Raw genomic sequence first — 22,083 nt, 5'->3', positions numbered from 1 at the left:
CACGTTTGTTGGCACAGACAGAGTACAGAAACAAAGTGATGCCAGCATGTGCAGATGGTTTATTTGTACTGGTCCAGACATCGCGACGGAGCGGCATGAAGCAACATACCATTTGATACTCCCTGTCGGCACTGGAGGGAAATTGCTATGTAAAAGTTTCCAGTTAGAGTCTGACTCCTGGCGATATACAAAATGTGAAGAAACTGTGGTTAGATAGTCTCTACCAGAAAAGACGTCATAGAAGGTAAGTCACTTGTTCTTTTTTTTTTTAAGTTTCAAAAAGAATTTTATTAATCATAAAATAAGGCATCAATACAAAAAGTCACTTGTTCTTTAAGCTTCAAGAATAACCTTTGTTTTAGTGTGCGTGATATTAATGTTTTCAAGTAATTAACTCAACAGTGTTTCTCGTGAAGGGAAGATTTTACACATGAGCAGAGTTAGCGACTAAAATGATTAAAAATGGATACTTATTTTGCTGAAGAAACGACCCAGAGGTTAAAAAGTTGTTAGGCAGAAATAATGGAATCTGGGAGGAAGGAAATGTTCTGTTTTCGGAAGCAATGTGTGAGGAGAAATAGGGGGCACGTTTCTGTGGGGTATGAGCATTAACAATTGTGTAGCCATTTACTCCGGATGCAAGGGAAGCATGATATATTTATTGAGTTTATTTTGATAAATAGGAATTATTCCTCATCAAATGCTAAATATTTGAATACAGAGTATTTTAAAAACATAGTTTCTTAATAATTAGAATGTATAACTGAGTCAAGTATTATTGGAACTAAAGGGCACAACTTCAGGTTCTTAAAAAATGCATAGTGGAGGACAGTGACTATCTGTTTGCTGCCAAGTGTGTCCGCCTACACACATTTTTCAAGACGTTTTGTTCAGTGGGCTCTTAAGCAGCATTGTTCTGTGACCTCATTTCACAAAGGTTACATAAGTCTGTGGGAACAGATTGGTATTTCAACTCTGGTGACTGTCAGCGAGGGCAGTATTGGGGCTGAAAGTAGGGATGCGGGAGCCATCTTGGATCGGGTTCGTCGCTTAGCCTCACTGGGATTTCTGGCCTGTGGAGCCACGGGTGCTCTCACGTCATCCAGCCTCACATTTCGCTTATTTTGAGGGATGTGTGCTAGTCCCAGGCTGCTGAGACGAGAGTGATGTTTTGAAGACATACCATTTACAGTGGCATTGTTTTTACCAGGCAGGAAGGAGTACTGCCAGTACAGACGTTCCGCTTCCTGCAGAAGATGACCCTTAGGGACATTGGGCGCAACGAGGGATGCGGCCTCGTGCATTCGTATCTGCTGACTGGCCAGATCTGGCATTTTATCAAGAGCGTCTCTCTCCCCTTTGTGCTCTGTCTTTTTTGCAGAATAGCCACACAAATGGTCCTCTATGAAAGCATGACTTGGCACTTTCACCTGTGGCGGCATCAATACGCCTCTGACCTTCCTGCCAGCAGAAAAAGAGCGGTCGTTTAAAACTGCAGCTTTCACCGGTGGGAGAACGGCAAAGGTATTTAAAGTCAAATATTCTTTCTGGCCACTCTCAGAAATTGGAATTGTAGCCTTGAGGCTCAAGGCGTCAAATTCTCGCAATAAATTGGCTTCCGGGCTTTTAGGTTTTTCCTTGTACCAGGATGAGAGAAAGTATGTTTGTTGTGGTTCTCCTTGGTATTTCTGGACAGTAGCCCATCTGTCACTGTCCGTATCTTTAGAAGCATCAAGTGGAGAACAATGAGAGGAACTGCACACAGATGGGAATTCCTCTGCAGGGCGTGAATCTGCCTCCAGTGAGACTGTACACGAGGCAACGGACCTGTTGTCTAGTGACGGCTGATCACGTGCTGGTTTGTTGTCTGGGGTCAGCGCTCTATCTGGGACTTTCTGCATTTCTGAACACAGCACGCAGCTGCTGTCCTCTCTGAGCTTTGGTTTCCTTGGATTTTTCCTGGGCCGAAGACACATGTATGGAGAAACTCGACCCCAGCCTTGCACCTGTGAAGCATGAAGGAAATGACATATCCATTAATAATTATTTCATCAAGAGACATAAGAAAACAATGCGATTTCTATTCATTAGAAGCATTTTCATTGTTAAATAGCAAGGTTGTAATTAGATAGCCGAGGCTGCATTATGAACTCAGTAAAATAGTGGTGTAGGTAATGGTACAGAAGGGGCCAGGTTTATCAAGCTTTTGCACTGGTGCAGTCACAAGAAGTGATACAAACCAGTGCAAAGGCTTGCATTGGGATTTACTTTCCAGCGCAAATCCTGATTTGTGCTGGAAAGTAGTCTTAAAATGAAGCAAAGTATCATTTTGTAGTACTTTGCGTCAAGGGGCGTGGCAACCACCCACGGGTTCTGATGCAAATCCCGATCTATTGAAATTGGTAGACAGGGATTTGCGTCAAAATGAAGCCCCCACAAGGCTGCTGTAATGCTCGAGAAAAGTTTTTTTCTTAACTCTTCAAACTTGGGATGTTTGCTGAGCTGTGAACACTCATACAAACTTGGAAAAGTATTAAACCAATGTCTGAGCGTAGTATTGTGTGCCGGAAGGGTACCCTTGCAGTTTAATGCATCAAAAATGTGAATAAACGAAATGTAATTTTCTAGTAAACTAACTTCACATTGCCTAGCTATAGCAATGATCTGATCTCAGTAAGAATATGGTTAAAAGTCTATCAAACCAAAGACAGTGCAGAACGAGTCATCATATCCAAATTTCTTTTACTTGTAAAACGTGTTTTTTTTGCAGATTTATATAGGGCGTTCTCGACCCGAAGGTATTGGAGCGCGCTTTACATGAGCACCAGTTATGTTACACAAGGACATATTCATTTTTTTGGTAGGTACGGGGAGATTAGGGGGCAGATGTATCATCCGTTTTTTTTGTTGCAAACGCTGCGATTCGCAAAAAATCAGCGTTTGCGACAAAAAAATCAGCAAATGCGTTGTATGAAAAAATTGCATTGCAAAATTAAGGAATCGCAAATTTGCGATTCCTTAATTTTGCGCAAGCATTTAAGGAATCCCAAAAAGCGATTCCTTAAATGCTATGTAAGAAACAATAATGTTTCGCGATTTCACACTAAGAAATCGCAAATTACCACCAACTTGTAGTTGGTGGTAATTTGCAAATTCTTTTACAGTTGCACTTTTTGGCATTTGTAAAGGAGCCATGTGGCGCTCATACATGCCCTTAGGGCATGTGTGTGCGCCATATGCGCACACATGTAAATTTCAGGGGTGCAGCAGGGTGTCCTTAAGACACCCTTGCTCCCTTGAAATTATTCTCAATTTGCGATTTGCAAATTGCGAATCGCAAATTGAGAAAAACTTCCCATTCCTTCCTATGGGCCTCCTGGCCCATAGAAATGAATAGGAAATGATTCCTTAATTGCGATTAGCAATTTGCTAATCGTAATTAAGGAATTTTAAGAAATCGCAAAAAAATAGCAATTTTCTACATACATCCAAAATTGCAATTCTCAAATAGCGATTTCTAAAAAATTGCGATTTTAGAATGGCAAATGATGGTGGTGATACATCTGCCCCTTAGTGATTTGCCCATAATCACACGATGTGGAGTCGACCCAAGACTCGAACCTGGGTTTCCCAGCTCCAAAGTCGGCAGTCTACCCGTGAGACCACATCCTCTCCCCATGTTTTTGTGGCATTAGAACCTTGACAAAGAAACAAACACGCCACTGCAGATACAGCTTTCTAGTATATTCAGTACACTAGTCCACAACATTTTTCAATACTTCACCTACATAAAAACACAATTGAGTTTTAAGAAAGTCCAAAACATTATTTGATTTGATTTGAAAATCGGTTTATGTGCCTGGAATAAGAGTCGAAAAGTATGCAGCAATGGTGAGACTCATGCGCCCCTTCTTCAGCTCCTGAAGTCAATTTCCACCTGGTCACAGATTGGGTCTGGGTTACCTGTCTGCTACATTTAACCAGGTGCTTATGAGATATGTAATTCAAACAGTCCGGACTCTATGTTCGGGGACCAGGCCCCGGGAGCCATGGGTAATTACCCACAAAAGTGGTGTTAACTCACCACTGCCACAGGTAGACCGCACACAATTTAATCTGATTCCCCTTCTCGCCCAAGACTGAGATTGTATTCTTCACACAAAAAGTATTGAAGTAGAACGGCTAAGCAACGTAACAACTAAGCTCACTTTGATGAATGGGTGGTGAGGTATTAACAGCGCATAGCCTATGCAGCAATGAATCTATAGATAGTTAGTGCACAAAAGGGCATCAAGGGAACCAAAGACAGCTACCACCCACCGCTGTCAAGGGACAGCAAGTTACAAAGTAATTGTTGTCACAATCGCAAAAGTTTTTGTGGAGTTCCCTGAGCACAAAAAATATATATATACGTATCTTGAAAAATTCACAAAGAATGTCCATTCAAACAATGATTGTCCATATCTGTATAGCCAAGTTGTGAAAAAAATCCTTATTTTATTATCCAATCCAGATGGAAAATATTTTGTACCACAAGTGATTACAGTATTATGCCCTGAGGAAGTCACTGGGTGAAGACCCTTGACGAAACACGTGTTGGCGTTTTGACGTTTTGGCGTTTTGACGTTTTGGCTGTTGTAAAACTATACCAAGACTGCATTGCTGTTTTTACAAGTCTTCGTGATCATCTGGATTGGATAATAAAATAAGGATTTTTTTCACAACTTGGCTATACAGATATGGACAATCATTGTTTGAATGGACATTCTTTGTGAATTTTTCAAGATACGTATATATATATTTTTTGTGCTCAGGGAACTCCACAAAAACTTGTAACAACTAAGCTGTTGTATCCATTTTAGAATTTTCATCACCTTTGCAAGGAGTCGAGCATTATCCCGAATGCGAAAGCATAGAATTCTGTATAGAGTTCAATGCCAATACCTCCTTCTCGGGCACATTGATCTACCGTCCTCCTGACCCATCAAAACTGTTTCATAGGTTGCTCCCAGAGATCATTGCTAAAAGAGCTATGTCCGTGGCTAACTACACAGTCCTGGGTGATCTGAATCTCCATTTCAACTCCCCCTCAGACAATATTGCCAAAGACCTAACAGACGACCTGGGAGCTCTGCAGCTGTCCCAGCTGGTCACAGCTCCAACTCACGAGAAGGGCAACCTGCTTGACCCAATTTTCAGCAGTTGCAGCGACCTGATTGTCGACTCTCCTATCCCCCTCCCTTGGACGGATCACTTTCTGATACCGTTCTCCTGTGCAACTCACAAGGCCCCTCAGCTACCCCCCCGGACAACACTCAGGAGAAACTGGCCAAAACTCCCGTTGGAATCCTGGCTGCTTAGCCTGGACGCCACCCACCCGCCTCCCTGCCCAGACCCTAGTGCAGCAAACGAAAATTATGTTAGCTGGATTACGAACTCACTAGACACGATCCTCCCTCTCCAGAGATCCTCGTCTAAAAAAATGCAGAGATCAGCGCCCTGGTTCTCTGACTCTTTAAGAGAACTAAAACGTTGCTGCAGGCAACGAGAGAGAGCCTGGCGCATGGATTTCCTCCCGGAAAAAAAGGACGCATATAGAGAGGCAATAAAAACTTACAGAGATGGGATCAAGACGGCGAAAGCTACTTTTTACTCTGACAAAATCCTAGAGGCTAAATCAAAACCCAGGGAAATTTTCCAGATAATAAAACACTGTTCAAATGTCACCACTGCCCCTCCTCCGACTAAAACCCAAGTTCAATGCGATGAGCTTGCGGACTTTTTTCACAATAAAGTCCTGAAAATTTACTCCACCTTCCAAACAGGAGCCACAGTTCCAGAGACAGCTGACCCACCCCCCCCCCGAGAACACTCCCTCCCCTTGTCCAGTCAACCCTCGAGCACTTCCCTCCCCTGGACCTTGACACTCTCGGGAAAATGGCACGGCAAGTCAAATCGGGTTCCCCACGCGACCCAGCCCCACCAGAAGTTCTGATGCAAGCACACAAAGCCACCCTGCCTGTTATCCTGGAACTCCTTAACACATCTATAGCCTCAGGTGTTGTTCCTACAGCATGGAAACAAGCCATGGTGCGGGCGCTGCTAAAAAAACCAAACTTGAACCCCGACGATTATTCCAACTATCGTCCCATCTCTCTCCTCCCTTGGGCTGGCAAGGTGTTGGAAAAATATATAAACGTCCAACTGGTCCAGTTTATTGAAAATCATTCCCTACTGGATACATCCCAGACAGGTTTCAGGCCTAAACATGGCACCGAAACTGCCTTATTAGCGGTCGCCGAGGAATCTCGAAGGGCTCTGGATCAGGGAGGATCAGTGGCAGTGATCCTCCTTGATCTAAGCGCCGCTTTCGATACGGTCAGCTATGCCACCCTGCTGAACCGTCTCCGGGACATCGGAGTCTCTGGCAATGCTCTAAGGTGGCTCGGCTCCTTCCTGTCCGACAGATCATTTCAGATCTTCGATGGTGACACAATATCAACCAGCAAGCCCCTCAGCTGCGGAGTACCACAGGGCTCCTCTCTGAGCCCTGTGTTATTCAATGTTTACATGAGACCACTGGCTGGAATCGTCAAACCGTACGGCATCAAAATTGTGTCGTACGCCGACGACACTCAGCTAGTGGTATCATTGGCTCAAAAGAACATCAGTCTCCCCCAAGGAGGCCTGCTGAGTTGCCTAGAGGACATAAAGGACTGGATGACCAGCTCCTCCCTCAAATTAAATGGAGATAAAACAGAGCTCTTGCTTCTAGGCCCAGCCTCGCCAACATCTTTTATCTCCTTATGGCCCCAAGCCCTGGGCACTCCCCCCACCCCCAAGGAAAGCGTCAAGAGCCTAGGAGTGTGGCTGGATAGCAAGCTGTCCTTCGCCACCCAGGCTACCAAACTGTCCGCCACATGCTTCGGTATCCTCAAAATCCTAAGGAAGGTCCTTCCACTTCTGCCTCCAGAAGCCAAGAAAGTGGCAGTCCAAGGCCTCATCCAGTCCCGCCTTGACACAAACAATGCTCTATACGTGGGAGCTCCCGAGCTGACCCTCCGGAAACTCCAGATAGTGCAAAATTGCGCAGCACGCACCCTGTTAAAGATTCCCCGAGCTCAGTCAGCCAGATCTGCACTGAAAAGTCTTCACTGGCTGCCAGTTAGACACAGGGTGTCATTCAAGGCGTTGTGCATCGCACACCGGGCATTCTGGAAAACAGGACCTGCTATTAACAGCAAGCTCGTCATCCCCTACCACCCAAACAGGAATCTCCGCTCCTCTGAGGCTCTTCTGGCAGTGGTTCCTCGAGTAAAGAGAGCTAGATCCGGGGGTAGGCTTTTCTCAGTGAATACCGCTAAACTTTGGAACACCCTCCCCCTCTCACTCCGTTCCAACCCGGACCTGCTGTCATTCCGCAAAAAACTGAAGACTTTACTATTCACCCAAGCCTCCGAGCTCTAATGTGTCACGTCACCTGTCCTTTTGATTCTTACCCCCAGCGCTTGGACGCCCCCGGGCAGCAATCGCGCTCAATAAATCTATTTCCATTCCATTCCATTCCATTATTCCATTTTTTTTATTGTTTTATCTATACTACTATTATAAAGAGAGAACTGTGTCCTTTGAGCCAGGTAACCTCGAAAAGTACACCACCAATCCAAACACCCAATACATCTTTGAAAACGTCAGGGCAAGCAGAAGGACATAGGCTATATAAAACCAAAATATATATGTTAGAAGGGAAACGTAATTTTTAAGGGAAAGTAGTCCCTTAGAAGTAGCGCCAGCTAACGACGTGCGTGCTGATGCGTGCTGACATCACGGGGGAGCGCGGAAGCCAGAAGCAACACCCTGCGAGGAGCGGACAGGAGAAAGCAAGCAACACCCTCCAAGGTCCGGAGCGCGCAGAGGAGCGTCGACATGCCCAGGGGAGCGCAGAGTAAGAGCGGACAGGAGAGTCGGCAGAAGCGGCCAGGACCAAGAAAACGTGCGCTTGGCTGCTTGACATGGGCAGCAAAGCAATGCAAAGACAAATGTGTGTTGGGGGTACCAATTCAATCTAACAAAAAGAAAACCGCCAAAATAATGAAGTATATGAAAGTTTAAACTAAGATTACTTAAATCTATGTATAGGAAAACTGAAAAAATTAAGAAGATAATGCACTGAAAAACAGGAAGTGAAAACGCGTAAGCATTATAGGGATAATGCAAAACTACAAAATGTAGTTATAAAGTAGTCTACTTTCAAAAATGTTAACTAGTGGAAAATTGCACAAAGAAAATGGATACAGGGCATCAGTAGGGGTGGGGTGAAACCAGTTACCGATTTCTGTCTACCGATATTGCAGACTTTGTGTAAGCGGTCAGTTCAGCAACAGCTCACTTACAGACAGATGAAGAGAGACCACACATGGTAGTCCTCCTTTCTACCGGGTAGCAGGCTACCTATGTTTCAGCCCCAAACACACCAGGGAGAACATTCCCAACAAGTTGCAAGATGTCCACAAGCAGACCATATTTCCAGAGTTCATGGTGGTTTGTTCAAGGAACTGTCTCCCACAGGTATGAAGCAAATTCTTGGAACAGAGATGTAGGGGGGAGTCTGAGGCAAAGGTCTCAAATCAAGAAAACTTTTCTGCAGTGAAAGCAGTGGCAGTTCCTTTTCTGCGTGGGCTCTGCAAGGGGTTCAAAGACATCAGGTTTGTTGATCAATGGTAGGTACCCCACTACACCTAACAATCAAGAAAATTCTCCTACATCAACTTTCTCAAACTTGTGAAGTATGTCTTACTTTAGGAGAGTTACTTTATGGCCAAGGTCTTTTCTGTAAAGTTTACGATGCTGAAAGACTCTTGTGGCAAACCAGAGCTCTCCTTAAATTGTAGACTCACCTATTTGTTTACCAAGCTATCTTACTCTTTATAACACAGATATATCAGCCTCGCCCAACAACACCTCAGGCAAGGTCTCCCACAGCGAGGAGAACCAGAGAGACTGGGTTGGAGAAAAAGACAATCAGAAACTGCTGTGAAAATTGCTTGTGGGGTCGAAAATCAAATCTTCCCACCTTGCAAATATCTGTGCTATCCTGTCATATTTTAACATTTTTGGCTGATGCTGTTTTTCCCCAGGCAGAGCACAGGTGGTCACAATATCTCTGATGTCACTGGAAGTGAGCCACCTTGCTTCTCTAGCAACGCACACAGCTCTGCTGGACTTGGGATACACCCAAAGTGTTCAGTCCACCTCCACCCATAGTATATGTTGACCACTGGCCAGTCCCTTGGCCCTCAGTCAACTGGATGTGGTGCAACTGATTGGTAGGTACGGCATAGGCCTTTTACTGACACAACATTGAAATGTGTCTACCGAGCCTCTTATTAAAATCTGCCCACCTCCCACCACTAACTAAAGCTCTTGACTTCACTTTGATTGTGTGCTGACAGGGACCTCAAGACATTTTGTGAAAGACGTGCCTTTGGGATACTATGCCATCAGGTTTTGTGGAACCAATATAATAAGAGTTAGAATTAGTGTGAGGGGTATTTCCTTGCATCTTCCAAGACAGCAAACCCCCTGAATTCCCCTCTTTATTGGATACTGAAACTTATACCGCCACGGCTACTGAGAGCTGTTCAGGCACCGTATTGTAACACATTGGTCACAGTCAAATTACGGCTGTACCAGGAAATTTCTAAATACATCTACAAGATCAGAGGACAACTAAGTGTTTGCTGAAGTACCCCTGACCTGTTTTATAGCCTTTGCATTGATGGGACATTGCCAGGACTAACCAGACCAATGCAGCTGTTCCAAGATACAGATGATGCTGTTATGCTAGTTCACATTAGGGATGGTCTTTAAAGAGCTCTTTCAGCATTGTCCAGTTACAATCGAGGGAATAAGTTAGAAGTTAACATCGATAATACCTAAATAGTGAAATCTAAATTTGACAGATTTACCGACTTAAATAAAAATAAACTGCTTCATCATTTTCAGCAAAAAGACGAGTCCCTGTCCAAATTTAACTATATGCAAATAATGTATTAATAATGGTAAGCAAAGAAATTTGTGTGGCAATTCACGAGTACAGTATTTATAACCATTTTGTAGTAAAATTAAGAACATAGTTCACGCCTTGAAAAGAGAGTTATTACTAAATCCATATGCAAACATAACAGAGGTGCTGGCTGTTTAAGTTATCCACTGCCACCATCCATTTATCTGCCCCATTTTGCAGTAAACACTGAAAAATAAAGATTCTTATTTTTGGGAAGAAATATAGCACGTCTTTCTGACAGCATGGAGGAAATTAGGCGGAGAGAGTACATTTCTACAAATATTTTGGCATAAATGCTTCTATCGCCTTTCACTGGGCACAGGACTTAGAGCAGGTATCTGTCCCGTCTATGGTAACTTCCAGTGGCTTGGCAACGTTCAGTCACAAGCACAGGGGACTATTGATTACCACACTTTTATTAGCATTTCAAAGTAAGGTAACCCCGCAGGCTTTGTATGATGCAAAACTGCTGGTCTATGAACATAGTCTCCTGGAAAATCATCAAAACCATATTTTGAAACGCATATTAAATTGTTTGCCCAATTCCATGAACCAGGCGCTCAGGCGTGAGATTGGATATAAATATCATGGTATGACTTGGCAAAGGCAAGCCTAATTAGATCTACACATTCTTTGCCTTTGTAGGGATCAAATTAAAATCTCTCTACTGTGTTGCAATTAGATATTAATGAGTGAAACAGCAAGGACCGGATTCGTTTTAAGACAGATAAACTTAAACAAAGGTCTGCATATTGACTTTGGCCGCATACAGTAGTGGGATGTTTTCCCCTCTAACCAGGCGTTCATCCATGCAGATTTGTAAAAATAAGAGACTGTCTTTACCAAGTAGTTAAATCCTCTATTACCCTTAATTCTTTGTGTGATGATGAGGTGTTTCCTTACATGGATCAGTTGCCAGACTGATAGTTAAGGTTACAGGTTCTTACATTTCAGTTAGGGATTAATTGTGTGTTTCTAGCCAAAGCATGTAGTCACTCATTAGGGCTAATGAAGAGAAATGTTTATGCATTTTAAATGGCAGTGGTACTAATACTCCTATTTTACTGCTCAGTGCTATTTCTTATCTTTGCAGCAGCACATTTTAAAACATTTATTTATCAAATAAGCGGTAATGTCCCATTAATCAGCAATGAAACTCTCAGCTAATCTGCGCTTTTTAGACGTGGCAGTACACCTTGGTGGTTGTACCAGTTTCTTTGGAAAACCTTTAGTTTTACTTCAGGGATCGTGTTTGTCTTTTATACATGACATTTGTAATCGTTAGAAATACATTTTGTCTAAATTAAATGAATGATTTGATTGACCCTAAAAGTCGTCATCTACAGAAAAGGGTGTTGGAACTGGAGAAAACGGCGTCTCGGGAGGAAAGAAACTGAATGCACCCATGTTTCCAACAATTTAGTAATATGGATTTGTGACACCTTGCCTCAGATATAATGCGTATTCATTGGAATAAATGCACCTCTCTGGATTTTACTTCGGAGAGCTTTACTTGACACTGATTTACGGCAATGTTGTTTGGCCAGGGAGTAAGTTGAAAGCACTTAATTTGGTACAATGTGCAAAGTTCAGACGGATTTTTGGGCTGTCAAGTTCGACCAGTCAAGCAGAAAATAGATAAGTTATTCAATTATTGCTGCATGGTTTTATCCATGCTGCCAAGTTTCTTGAATAGGCTTATAAGCTGAGAGAACTTATTGAGAAACTTTAAAAAGTCTTCTCTGCCCATATATATTCGGGGAAGCGAGTGCGGGATCAGTGGCTTAGTTAGCCCAGCTACCTTATGCTTTGTCATGATTAGAAATTCATGTAAAATGGGGAGACAGAGTACCTCTTCTGTCAGTGAGCAGAAAACCATTGTATCTAAAGTGTCAGATTTTGAAACATTTGCTAAACTTAAGGTTGAAATATATTGTGTTAACTCCTTTCAAGATGGATCGGTGAAAGGGTACTGTTGGAAATCCTGATGAATGACAGGACACAGAAAATTGGAAGATAACTGTTTAATGACCATCCACTCTCCTCACTAGAGAACACACCAACATTCCACAGGGAGCTTCAGGATGGAAGGGTCCAACAGGGGCAGGGAGTGGGGGTGGACGGAATGTACCAACAAGGCTAATTGTAACACATCTCCCTTCCTTATAATGAGGACTAACAACTCTAAAGAGAGGATGCAGAGTGGCTACTGGTAGGCTGGACACACCAGCGGGGGAACACAGGGGTACCTAGCAAAACAGGTTAGGATTGTACATTTACAATGTTGTCAAAACTCCACCATTGACCATTTTCAAACTGTACCACATTTTTCAACACTTTAACAATCTTACTGGGAGAGTGAAACTTGCTGAGGGTAGTTCCCGACTTGGTATTCCTTCTGGCTTGCGCCATGTCTCCCACCTCCCACTTTTGAACCTTCACTCCATGTTTCAGACCATACCATTGTTTGTACTTGGTTTGATGTTGCCTGACCTTCTCTCCTGCCTCCTCCCAATCTACTTCCCTGACATCACCCCCATTTAACCAACTGGGATTAAATTTGGTACATGGTTCCCTCCCACGTAAAGACACGAAAGGGGAGACCCCAGTTACTCTGTTGGGTGATGTGTGATAAGCCCACAGACATTTCCTCAAAGAGTTTTCTACGTCATGTCTATTGATGGCAGCTAGCTGGATATTTTCCTTAATGACCCTATTTGCTCTCTCCACCAGGCCATTTGCTTTTGGGCAATAGAGAGCTGTGGTTTCATGCCTTATGCCTAAAATTTTCAGAAAATCCTGCATTTCCTCAGAGGTGAATTGTACCCCATTGTTGGTAATTAATGTGGAAGGTATACCTTCCTCACAGAACACCTCTTTCAGGAATTGGATCACTGATTTGGTAGTGATGCTGTGCACAAACCTTTGCTTGCTCCAGTGTGAAGTATAATCGATCAGAACCAACATGAATCTTTTCTGCACAACCTGATTCTGCATCGGTCCAATGATGTCTATTGCCAATTTGCTTCATGGCTTGTTTGGAACATTTACTGGAGACAACGGAGACTTGTGCATCATTTTGGATTTATCACTTTTAGCACACGCTCCACAATCTTTTACAACCTCTTCCGTCATGGCGTCTATTTTAGGGAACCAGAAATTGTTTCTTTCTCTTGCCTTGGTGGCACTGCGTCCAAGGTGGCATTCATGCACCAAGTCAATGACTCTCTTCCGTAATTCTTTGGGTGGTATCACTCTTTTGTTGCGATAAACTTTTCCTCCAATGATACTTAATTCATCTCTGACCTCCCAAAATTCTTCCACTTCCGCTTCAACATCTTTCTACTTGGTTGGCCATCCCTTCTTGACATGCTCTTTTAAGACACTAAGCTCTTTGTCCTCCTTCATTCCATCTTCCCACTCCTTTTCCATGATGGCAGGAAAATCCATCATCATTATAGGACTGTCCAGAGCTTCCTCAGGTACTCCTTCCTCTGGTAAGGGTGATCTTGAGAGGAAACCTGCAATTGTATTTTCCTTGCCCGGCACATGTTCAATCTTGAAATTGAAGTGTTCCAGCCCTAGAATCCATTTGCTGATGCGCTGGGTGCAATTCTCCAGGCCTTTCACAGAGAATATATACGTGAGGGGCTTGTGATCCGTCTGTATTGTGAACCTCAATCCCCATAGAAAAAACGTAAAATGCCTGACCGCCCAAAAACACGCCAAGGCTTCTCGTTCGATTACCGAATAGTTCTTTTCTGGTGGAGAGAGGCTCCTGGACGCGTAGGCAATAATCTTTTCTTCATTACCATTTTTCTGGACTAAAGTAGCACCCAATCCATAGTTTGAGGCATCAGTTGCAAGAATGGTTTTCTTAGTCGAATCAAATGTTCCAAGGGCTGGAGAGTTGATTAAGTCTTCCTCCAAGGCATTCGCAACGGCCTCCTGCTCCTCGTTTCACACGAACTCCTTGTTTTTCTTCAACATCTCTCTCATTGGTTCGCACTTAGCAGCAAAATTGTCCACATACTTTGACATGTATTCCATAAGTCCCAAAAAAGACTTGAGTTCATCCTTGTTTCTTGGGTTGGGGGCTTCTTTTACTGCTCGGATCAAACTGCTCTTTGGTCTAAATCCTAGATTGAATGGCCCAAGTATTCAACTTGTTGTACTTTTATTTTGCACTTTTCCTTCTTCACTGTTAGGCCGGCATCTGTGAGCCTTTGGAAGACTTGCCTCAATACCCCATCGTGTTCTTCTGAATTTTTTCCAACAACGATAGTCCAGGTGCGGTGGCATATACTTATTCTCTGTTCTTTCTTCACGTGTGGAGAGAGTACTCAAAGGGGAGATGGCCAATACTGCCCCCTGCGCAGTTCCGTCGCCAGTGTTGGAAATCCTGATGAATGACAGGACACAGAAGATTGGAAGATAACTGTTTAATGACCATCCACTCTCCTCGCTAGAGAACACACCAACATTCCACAGGGAGCTTCAGGATGGAAGGGTCCAACAGGGGCAGGGAGTGGGGGTGGACGGAGTGTACCAACAAGGCTAATTGTAACAGGTACCTATTAATGCAGGGGCGGCTCCTCCGCTATGGTGGAAGAACGTCGGCCTATTGCTGAAAAACAACAGGCAGAAGAAAAATAAAATGACAATAAAACTATTTTATTGTCATTTTATTTTTGACTTCCAATCCTGCGAGTCTAGGGCGGGGCGGGGCCATGTCATGTCAAGTGCAGGGGGCAGATGGTGGTAGGCACTGAAAGTGTGCATGTCGGTTTGGCCGACCATCCACAGCCGGCTAATCCTACATGCACACTTGGATATCTCCAGGCTGTTCCTTGGAGATATTCCCCGGGCTCCCACTCTCTGCTGGAGCGTGAGACTGGCCCGCTCCGTCCAATCCCTGCGCTACTCTCAGGCTAGGAGTAATAGCATGAGAGCAGCATAGGCCTTGCGAGGGGAGTCTGGGAGCAGGGGCTCCTGGGAAATAGAGTGCCGGAAGCAGAGGAGCAGTGAGAAGAGGCGCAGGAGCAGAAGATCATGGCGGCCGGCAGCGAAAGGTCAGAGTATTTGTTTTTCTCCGAGCTGTCCCATCAGTTTGGACTTGCAGCAGCCGCCACTAACTATTAGAAAGAAGATCATCAGGATGAGATAGTTACAGTTCACTCTTTGAGAGATGCCGATCATATTTTAATAAGAGCAGGAATTTCAAGCTTTGCAATCCTCTGAAAAACCCAGTTTTTCATATATTATGTATTGGTTGCAGCCTTAAGGCTGGAAGGTTGCTATTGGCTTCTTTATTTTTTTTCTTCATAACCTGCATTTCAGATTGTTACAGTGCAGTTTAAAATACTTTCTACATTTTGAGATGCTGCAGAAAAAACTGTGTTGCCAAGTAATATTTTTATTCTGTCTTTTTACATGAGTTTTAAACTCTGAAGACTGTTTTATTTAATGCTGTTATGTTTATTTTTTTTGTTTAATTAGACTTGCATAGAAATCAATTTGTTATGACGTTGTGATCAGCCTATGGTAGCAACTTCATTAGCTTCTGTAACATGGGGCACTACGGAGTTTGTCTCAAAGCTATTGTAACAATTTTAATTAAGCTACAATAAATGATCCAATCGGACCTATTTTTTGTGATCTGTATTGGCATGGCCACCAGTACAGCCTATTTTACACGTTTTACATGGTCTAATTTTTAAACTAGTTGTGGGTTCGATGCAGGGTTTTGGAGTGTACAAGAAATGGTGGTGCCTATGCTGGTAGCGGTGAGTATGGGTAAAAAAACAGCAAAGTAAGAACGGTGCAAACTAGGGCAGAGGAGACCCGAAAACCTCTGTAGGGGTTGGCAAGGGCCCAACACAAAAGATACAACACAAGTCCTGTGCACACGTTATATTAAGTTAGTCAAGCAAGTATTTTTCTCTCTTTTTGGATGAACAATAACAAGCATGAGTCTTAGGTAATGAGACAAGGTAGACACATGTGGAACGTTTCGTTCAGATATATTAAGCCTTCTTGTGCTGGAAGGGTGATATCAACATAAAAAAACAGCCGACACGTGTTTCGTCAAGCAAGCCATAAGCTTGTGACTCTTCAGGGCTGTGGGCGGTATGAGTAAACCATTATTAGGTGGCTGGTGATAATTCCAACCCGGCAATCACGGGTGAAATGAAAGGGTTGAGGTGAAGGATCTCAAAAGAAATGGAACAACGGGCGGGTACATCCGTCGTTAAATGGCTGTCTGTAAGTAGAAGCCGTGTGGTGATCGTGCTGTGCTTCCGAAGTGCGGGAGGACCCTTCCAGCACAAGAAGGCTTAATACATCTGAACAAAACTTTCCACATGTGTCTACCTTGTCTCATTACCTAAGACTCACGCTCGTTATTGTTCATCCAAAAAGAGATAAAAATACTTGCTTGACTAACTTAATATAACGTGTTCACAGGACTTGTGTTGTAATTTTTAAACTAGCTCACCACTGACTAAGTGTAGCACTTACAGATACTCTAAGCTGTGTCAGTATCCTCTATGAGCATGCACTGACTACTGCAAAATACAAAGGTTCCTAACATTAGGATTAAGATCATTATGGCTTCTCTGTCTTTGAAAGGGTCCAGGAGGGGGGCTGCGTCTTTGAGACTGTGTAGTAGTTTCATCTGCCTTGTTTCTGAACTGCAGTCCACATTCCAACCAGAAATTTGTCTCGAAATAGGTCCTGACTAAAACCGGTTTCACTTTCTGAGCAGAGCAAGCCTCAGACCTGGTCAGCAAAAGCTTGATACCAGATGAGATGTTTGGTCTGTGACTTCCCAATCCACATCCGAAAAAATATTTGATAATTCCTTAAATGTTGAAAGCTCCGAAATGACGGCCCCTGTTGCTGTTTAACTGGGCTTTGCTTCTTGATTCCCATAATTGCTGGATTTTTAGAGGATGCAAATGGTTCTTGTATTGATCTTCAAGGGAAACTGTATAAGCTAAGCTTAACTGAATGTCTTAGACAACATCTTGACTCTGGAGGCACGGCTGTTCTTATTTTGCGTGACTTGAGCGCTGCGTTTGACACAGTGTCACATTCTATCCTGACTGGCAGACTTGAGTCTTTTGGTATAGAAGGCTTGGTCTTGAAGTGGGTGATCTCCTTTTTAAAGGATCGCACCTTCCAGGTCTCTTCGGCCAAAGCAGGAACTAAGACGCTAGCCATGGCCTCTGGCGTCACTCAGAGATCCATTTTGAGCTCCTGGCTCTTTAACCTCTATATTCGTCCTTTAGCAGATGTAATTGAGAAGTGTGGGTTTACCCTCTTTTCATATGCTGATGACACTCAGATCATCTTTTCGTTAACAGCCGCCCAACATCATGACCACTTGTTGCTTCCATTTAACCTGAGGAATATCTCCTTATGGATAAACAAAAATGCGCTGAAGCTCAACTGCGATAAAACCGAGGTCCAGTGAGGGGGGCTCTGGACCTTGCTTGCTTAGGGGTCCTTACGTGCTTGGACGCCGAGTATTTGGTCATCAGATCCCTAGACTTCGAGAGGGGCCCGTTTTTGCCCCCTTCTTGGTTGAGACTTGAACTTATTGGTGGTGCTCTCGCTTCTTCCGTGGCCTCCCTTTTCATTCACCCAATTGTTTTCTGGTGATGACAAAGGCCCTTCATTGACCATGGGCAAAGACAAATTGCCCAAACTCCCCCCACCGCAGGTCAAGATCGAAAAGTTTGCAAAATTCAATTCCACCTTTGATAAGTGCAAGGGCTGTGAGGTTGGACTCCCAGGGCTGGCGGTGACTCTGTGGTGTCCATGGTGCAGGCCATTAAGGATTTGAGGACCGCTCTAGAGGGAAAGATTGATGAGCTGAGCCTCGACCTATCACAGCTCAAGATCTTTGCAACGTGATTGAAAGGTAGAGGGTTGCTTGTCGAAAGTGGAGAACTCTACCTGCACGCTCCAGACCACTGTGTCTGCCCTCCAGAGCAAGCTCAGCCAGTTGAAGGCGAGGCCTGGAGATGTGGAGAACAGATCTAGAAGGAATAATATCCGATAGTGGGAATCCCAGAGGCAGCGGAGTACGCCTGCCTCACACAGTTCATTGCAGAGTGGTTTAAGTTGTGGCTCCGGACTTGGAAGCTATCAACTTGCTTTGTGGTGGATAGCGCGCACAGGTCACTGACAGCTCGTCTGCCACGGGGGCTATGATTGGCAGGTTTCTAAGCTTTGCAGAACATGATGCTATCCTTCAGGATGCCCGCAATCTGGGAAAACTTTAGTGTGGGTTGGACTCTGTTGTATGTTTCCTGGATTACACCCGTAGGGTGCAGCAACAACGGCGCTCATTCCTGGCTGTCATGGTGATGCCTAGGGCCACTCAAATACAATACATGCTGCAGTTCAAAGCACGTATAAAAGTGATTTACAAGGGTAAAACCCTCTTCATCGATACAGCCAAGCGTGTCTGATCCTCTATGGAGGAGCGTCCTGACATCGGCTACCACTGGCCCTCGTCTTCGTCTCTGAGCACGCCGACTGGGGGATGGAGGCCAGCATGTGGAGACAACCACTGGGCCTCATGTGAAGAAAAAGGGGTGGCCATTGCTCAGACAATGCAGTCTCCCAAAACTCGAAAATATCCATGCCCAATATTGGCTGGAGCGCTCTCTGGAGACATGACTGGAGTCATACAAAATGTCTGCGGCAATGCATGATCATGAGGATGATGCATACTATAATTTCTTTTGGCTGCTCTGTATCACAAACTACTGCACCACCGGGTGGCTCTTGCCTCCTCCCTAGTTAGCATTGTTTACTCAGTTCTGTTGGGACTTTTCTGTTAGACTTTCCTGTTTAAGCGACAGGTGCTTCAAGAGGAGAAGTGTAGTATGGGTGGGTGCTACACATGCTGTTTTGTTATTTCACATATTTTTTTTGTTATTTCCTTTTACTTTTTTTCAAGTTGTATTGCCTGGCTCTTGGAGCCACTCCATACCACCTCCCTTACACTAAACTCACCCACCCTAGATGACCTCAGGCTACAATATTGGGACCTCTAAGGGTTATACAATATTATCAAGTAAAATTAACGGGGGGAACGATAAACTCAAAAGGGAAGCAGGTTTGCTTTATGTCAAGCAGTTCCAGCCTGCTGTCCTGTAGTTCCAAGAAACGCACCTACTGATTACAAACTATTCCTTCTTGGGCAGACATGGCTACACCAGAATGTACCAATCAGGCCATATGCGAGGTTCCCCTGGAGTGGCCATCCTACTGAAGAAAACTTTCCCCATCGTAGTTCAAAAGGTATCAATGGAACCACTGGGTTGTTACGTCATTCTCTCTGGAGTCCTGGGCGGCAGTGTATGGATGCTACTTTGCGTGTATGCTTCCTCCTGATAACTAGATTTCATGCAGGAGGATGTTTTGCATCTCTTGGCTGCCTCTGTCCCAGGCTTTACCTTCATAGGTGGTGACGTTAATGCCTTAATGCATTCTTTTTTTTAAATTGAGATTTTTAAACATTTGCAATAAAAACACATTTCAAAGCATATGCTCTTTAGGAGTTCTAGCATATATTCTCAATAACATCAATAGTGGATTGTGCTTTGAATCAAACAGAAAATAAAGTCCCTACAGGGGAGGAACAGGGAAGGAGGGGAGGAAAGGCAGGGGGATGTCAAACTCTCTCACAGGAATATGTTGAAGAACATATGAGTAGAAACATGATATGTGCCTCATAGTGCATTAGAGTACATCATTCTGCGGCAAGTACAACACAGTGCTTTCACATGTCTTTACAGTCAGCTCTCTTCTTGGCGTACTATGGGGGGGGGGGGGTGAGATACCACCCTAGGATATCCGAAGAGTAGTTGGGGCTAATGGGCACAGGGGCCCATGCTCTCTGCCAGTGTGTGGAGAACCTGGAGAGGGGTGAGGGGATGGTTGTTGCGTCTGCCTCAAATAGCAGCAGTAGACTTGCCAGGTGTCCTTAGGACGGGAGGTTGGGGGCTGCAGCTTGGCATAAATTTTTGTTTGTGTATCGCAGTACACCATACTATGCATCCACGTGTCTTTCGATGGACTGGTGTTCGCCCCCCAGTGCACAGCAATTTCCCTTTTCGCTGGTAAAAGTGCCAGAGCAACGAACCGTTGGTAACATAATTTTACAACATTAACTATTCCCAATAAAGCCAACTTGGGAGAAGGAGGAAATGGGGTAGCTATAATGTCTGAGAGTGTTTGGAAGACATCAGTCCAGTAGGGTTCTATCCAGGGGCATACCCAGGTTATGTGGGCAAAGTCCGCTTCGGGAGCCTGGCATTTTGGACAGACGGGTGGCCTAGTAGGATAAAATTTGTTCAGCTGGCACAATGTGATGTAAGTCCTATGTACAAACCTGAGGTGGAGGAGTTTGTGCCTATAGTTGGGAGATACCCTGGGAGATACCCTATGTATATGTTGCAGGCAACACACCCAGTCCCTATCACTTAACCTCATGCGTGCGAGCGCAATTCCGCTCGTACGCTGAGATTTTTTAAAACGCACTTTACGTGACGAGCTGGGCTCGTCATCAGCGTGCGAGGAGGCTACGCCATGACGAGCCCAACTCGTCATCAGTGTTGAAGGGGTTAATGGGTGACCCAGGTCTTTCTCCACTGTTCTCTAGCCCCCAGATCCCGAGCCGGTTTTAGCACCGAGCACGCTCGGTATAGTTTGGTGACAAAGTGATCCCCCTCTTTATCAGTTAGTTGCCTTAATGCATTCTTGACATGACACAGACTGTCAGTCAAAGACTGGTAGATCACTGCGTCTCTCTGACCCAGTGAGGACCCTGGGACTCATCGAGGTTTGGCAGCTAAACCACCACAGCACTAGGCAATACACATACAACACCGACAGCACATCCTCCCACATTTACTATTTTTTTACTCCTGCTGCCGATACTGGCAAAGTTTCCTAAATACATATACTGTCTAGGGGGCTCACTGACCACTCCCCCATAATGCTGACGGTTGGTTGATTGACAAGGAAGAGTGGGCCACCTAAGGTGAATGCCTGGTAGGTGATGGACGATTCTTTTAGCGACTATCTCTGTGGCACTATAATGGAGTATTTTGACCATAATGTGGTGTCTCGGCCTCACCCATGCAGTGCTCTGGGAGGCCTGCAAGATGGTGGTTAGAAGGAAGCTCTATCATATATTCGAAGCAAAACCAGGGATTGAGAGCATGAGCTCCTGCATCTTGAGCAGGATGTCAACCGCCTTGAGCATGCTTGCGAATTGGTCCAATGTTCCCTAGACTAAGCCCATATTGTCTTCTGACAGAATTTCCTTGATTTGGCCTGTCTGGGCTGGTTCCACTAACAGGGAAAGGTGTATGGTATTGTTATTGTTAAATATATTTGTAGCGCGCGCAGCTACTCCAGAGAGTGTCCCGGCACGAAACCCGAGATAGATCGTAATTCTAGAGATTAAAACAAGAAGGTCTTCAGCTTTTTTTTTTAAATATCCGGGAATCCTGAATGCTACGTATAGCCAAAGGCAATGCATTTTAACCAAAAGCCGCCTTCCGAACAAGGGAGCAGCCGCCCAACCTTTGACAGATAAAACGGGGGATCTGAACCAACAATTGGGAGGCGGATCACAACTGTCTTGACAGTACATACAAAGAGAACCTCTTCTGCAAGTAGCTGGGTCCCCGACCATACAATGCTGAGTGGGCAATTGACGACTTTAAATTTAATCCGCACCTCCATCGGAAGCCAGTGTAGGGTGCGCATATAAGGGCGCACACTACTCCTCCTGAGGAGATCTAGGAGGAGGCGGGCCGCAGAATTCTGCACCACCTGGAGCTTCTTCACCAAGTAGCCAGGGGACAGGACATACAGTGCATTATCATAGTCCAGGCGAGAAAGAATCAACGCCCGGACCACAGTTTACCTTGCATCCTTTGGGAGAAGAGGTAGAAACGTCCTCAAGGTTTTCAGAATGCCAAAACGGA

The 22,083-nt window shown here is 44.5% G+C and overlaps 1 protein-coding gene across 2 annotated transcripts in view; it reads right to left on the bottom strand.

Annotated features, from left to right (window-relative positions):
• Positions 1-318: 318 nt before the first annotated feature.
• Positions 319-22,083, bottom strand: part of C12H16orf46 (chromosome 12 C16orf46 homolog) — a 105,816-nt gene continuing 84,051 nt past the window's right edge. For both annotated transcript variants that reach the window (XM_086946441.1, XM_086946442.1), the window contains one exon: positions 319-2,006. In XM_086946441.1, coding sequence (XP_086802567.1) covers positions 939-2,006 — 1,068 coding nt within the window. In that variant the 3' untranslated portion in view covers positions 319-938. The remainder of the gene's footprint in view (positions 2,007-22,083) is intronic.

This window comes from Lissotriton vulgaris, chromosome 12 (genome assembly GCF_964263255.1).
Source record: "Lissotriton vulgaris chromosome 12, aLisVul1.2, whole genome shotgun sequence".
NCBI classification, from domain to species: domain Eukaryota; kingdom Metazoa; phylum Chordata; class Amphibia; order Caudata; family Salamandridae; genus Lissotriton; species Lissotriton vulgaris.
This window is presented reverse-complemented; position numbering and strand designations above follow the sequence as displayed.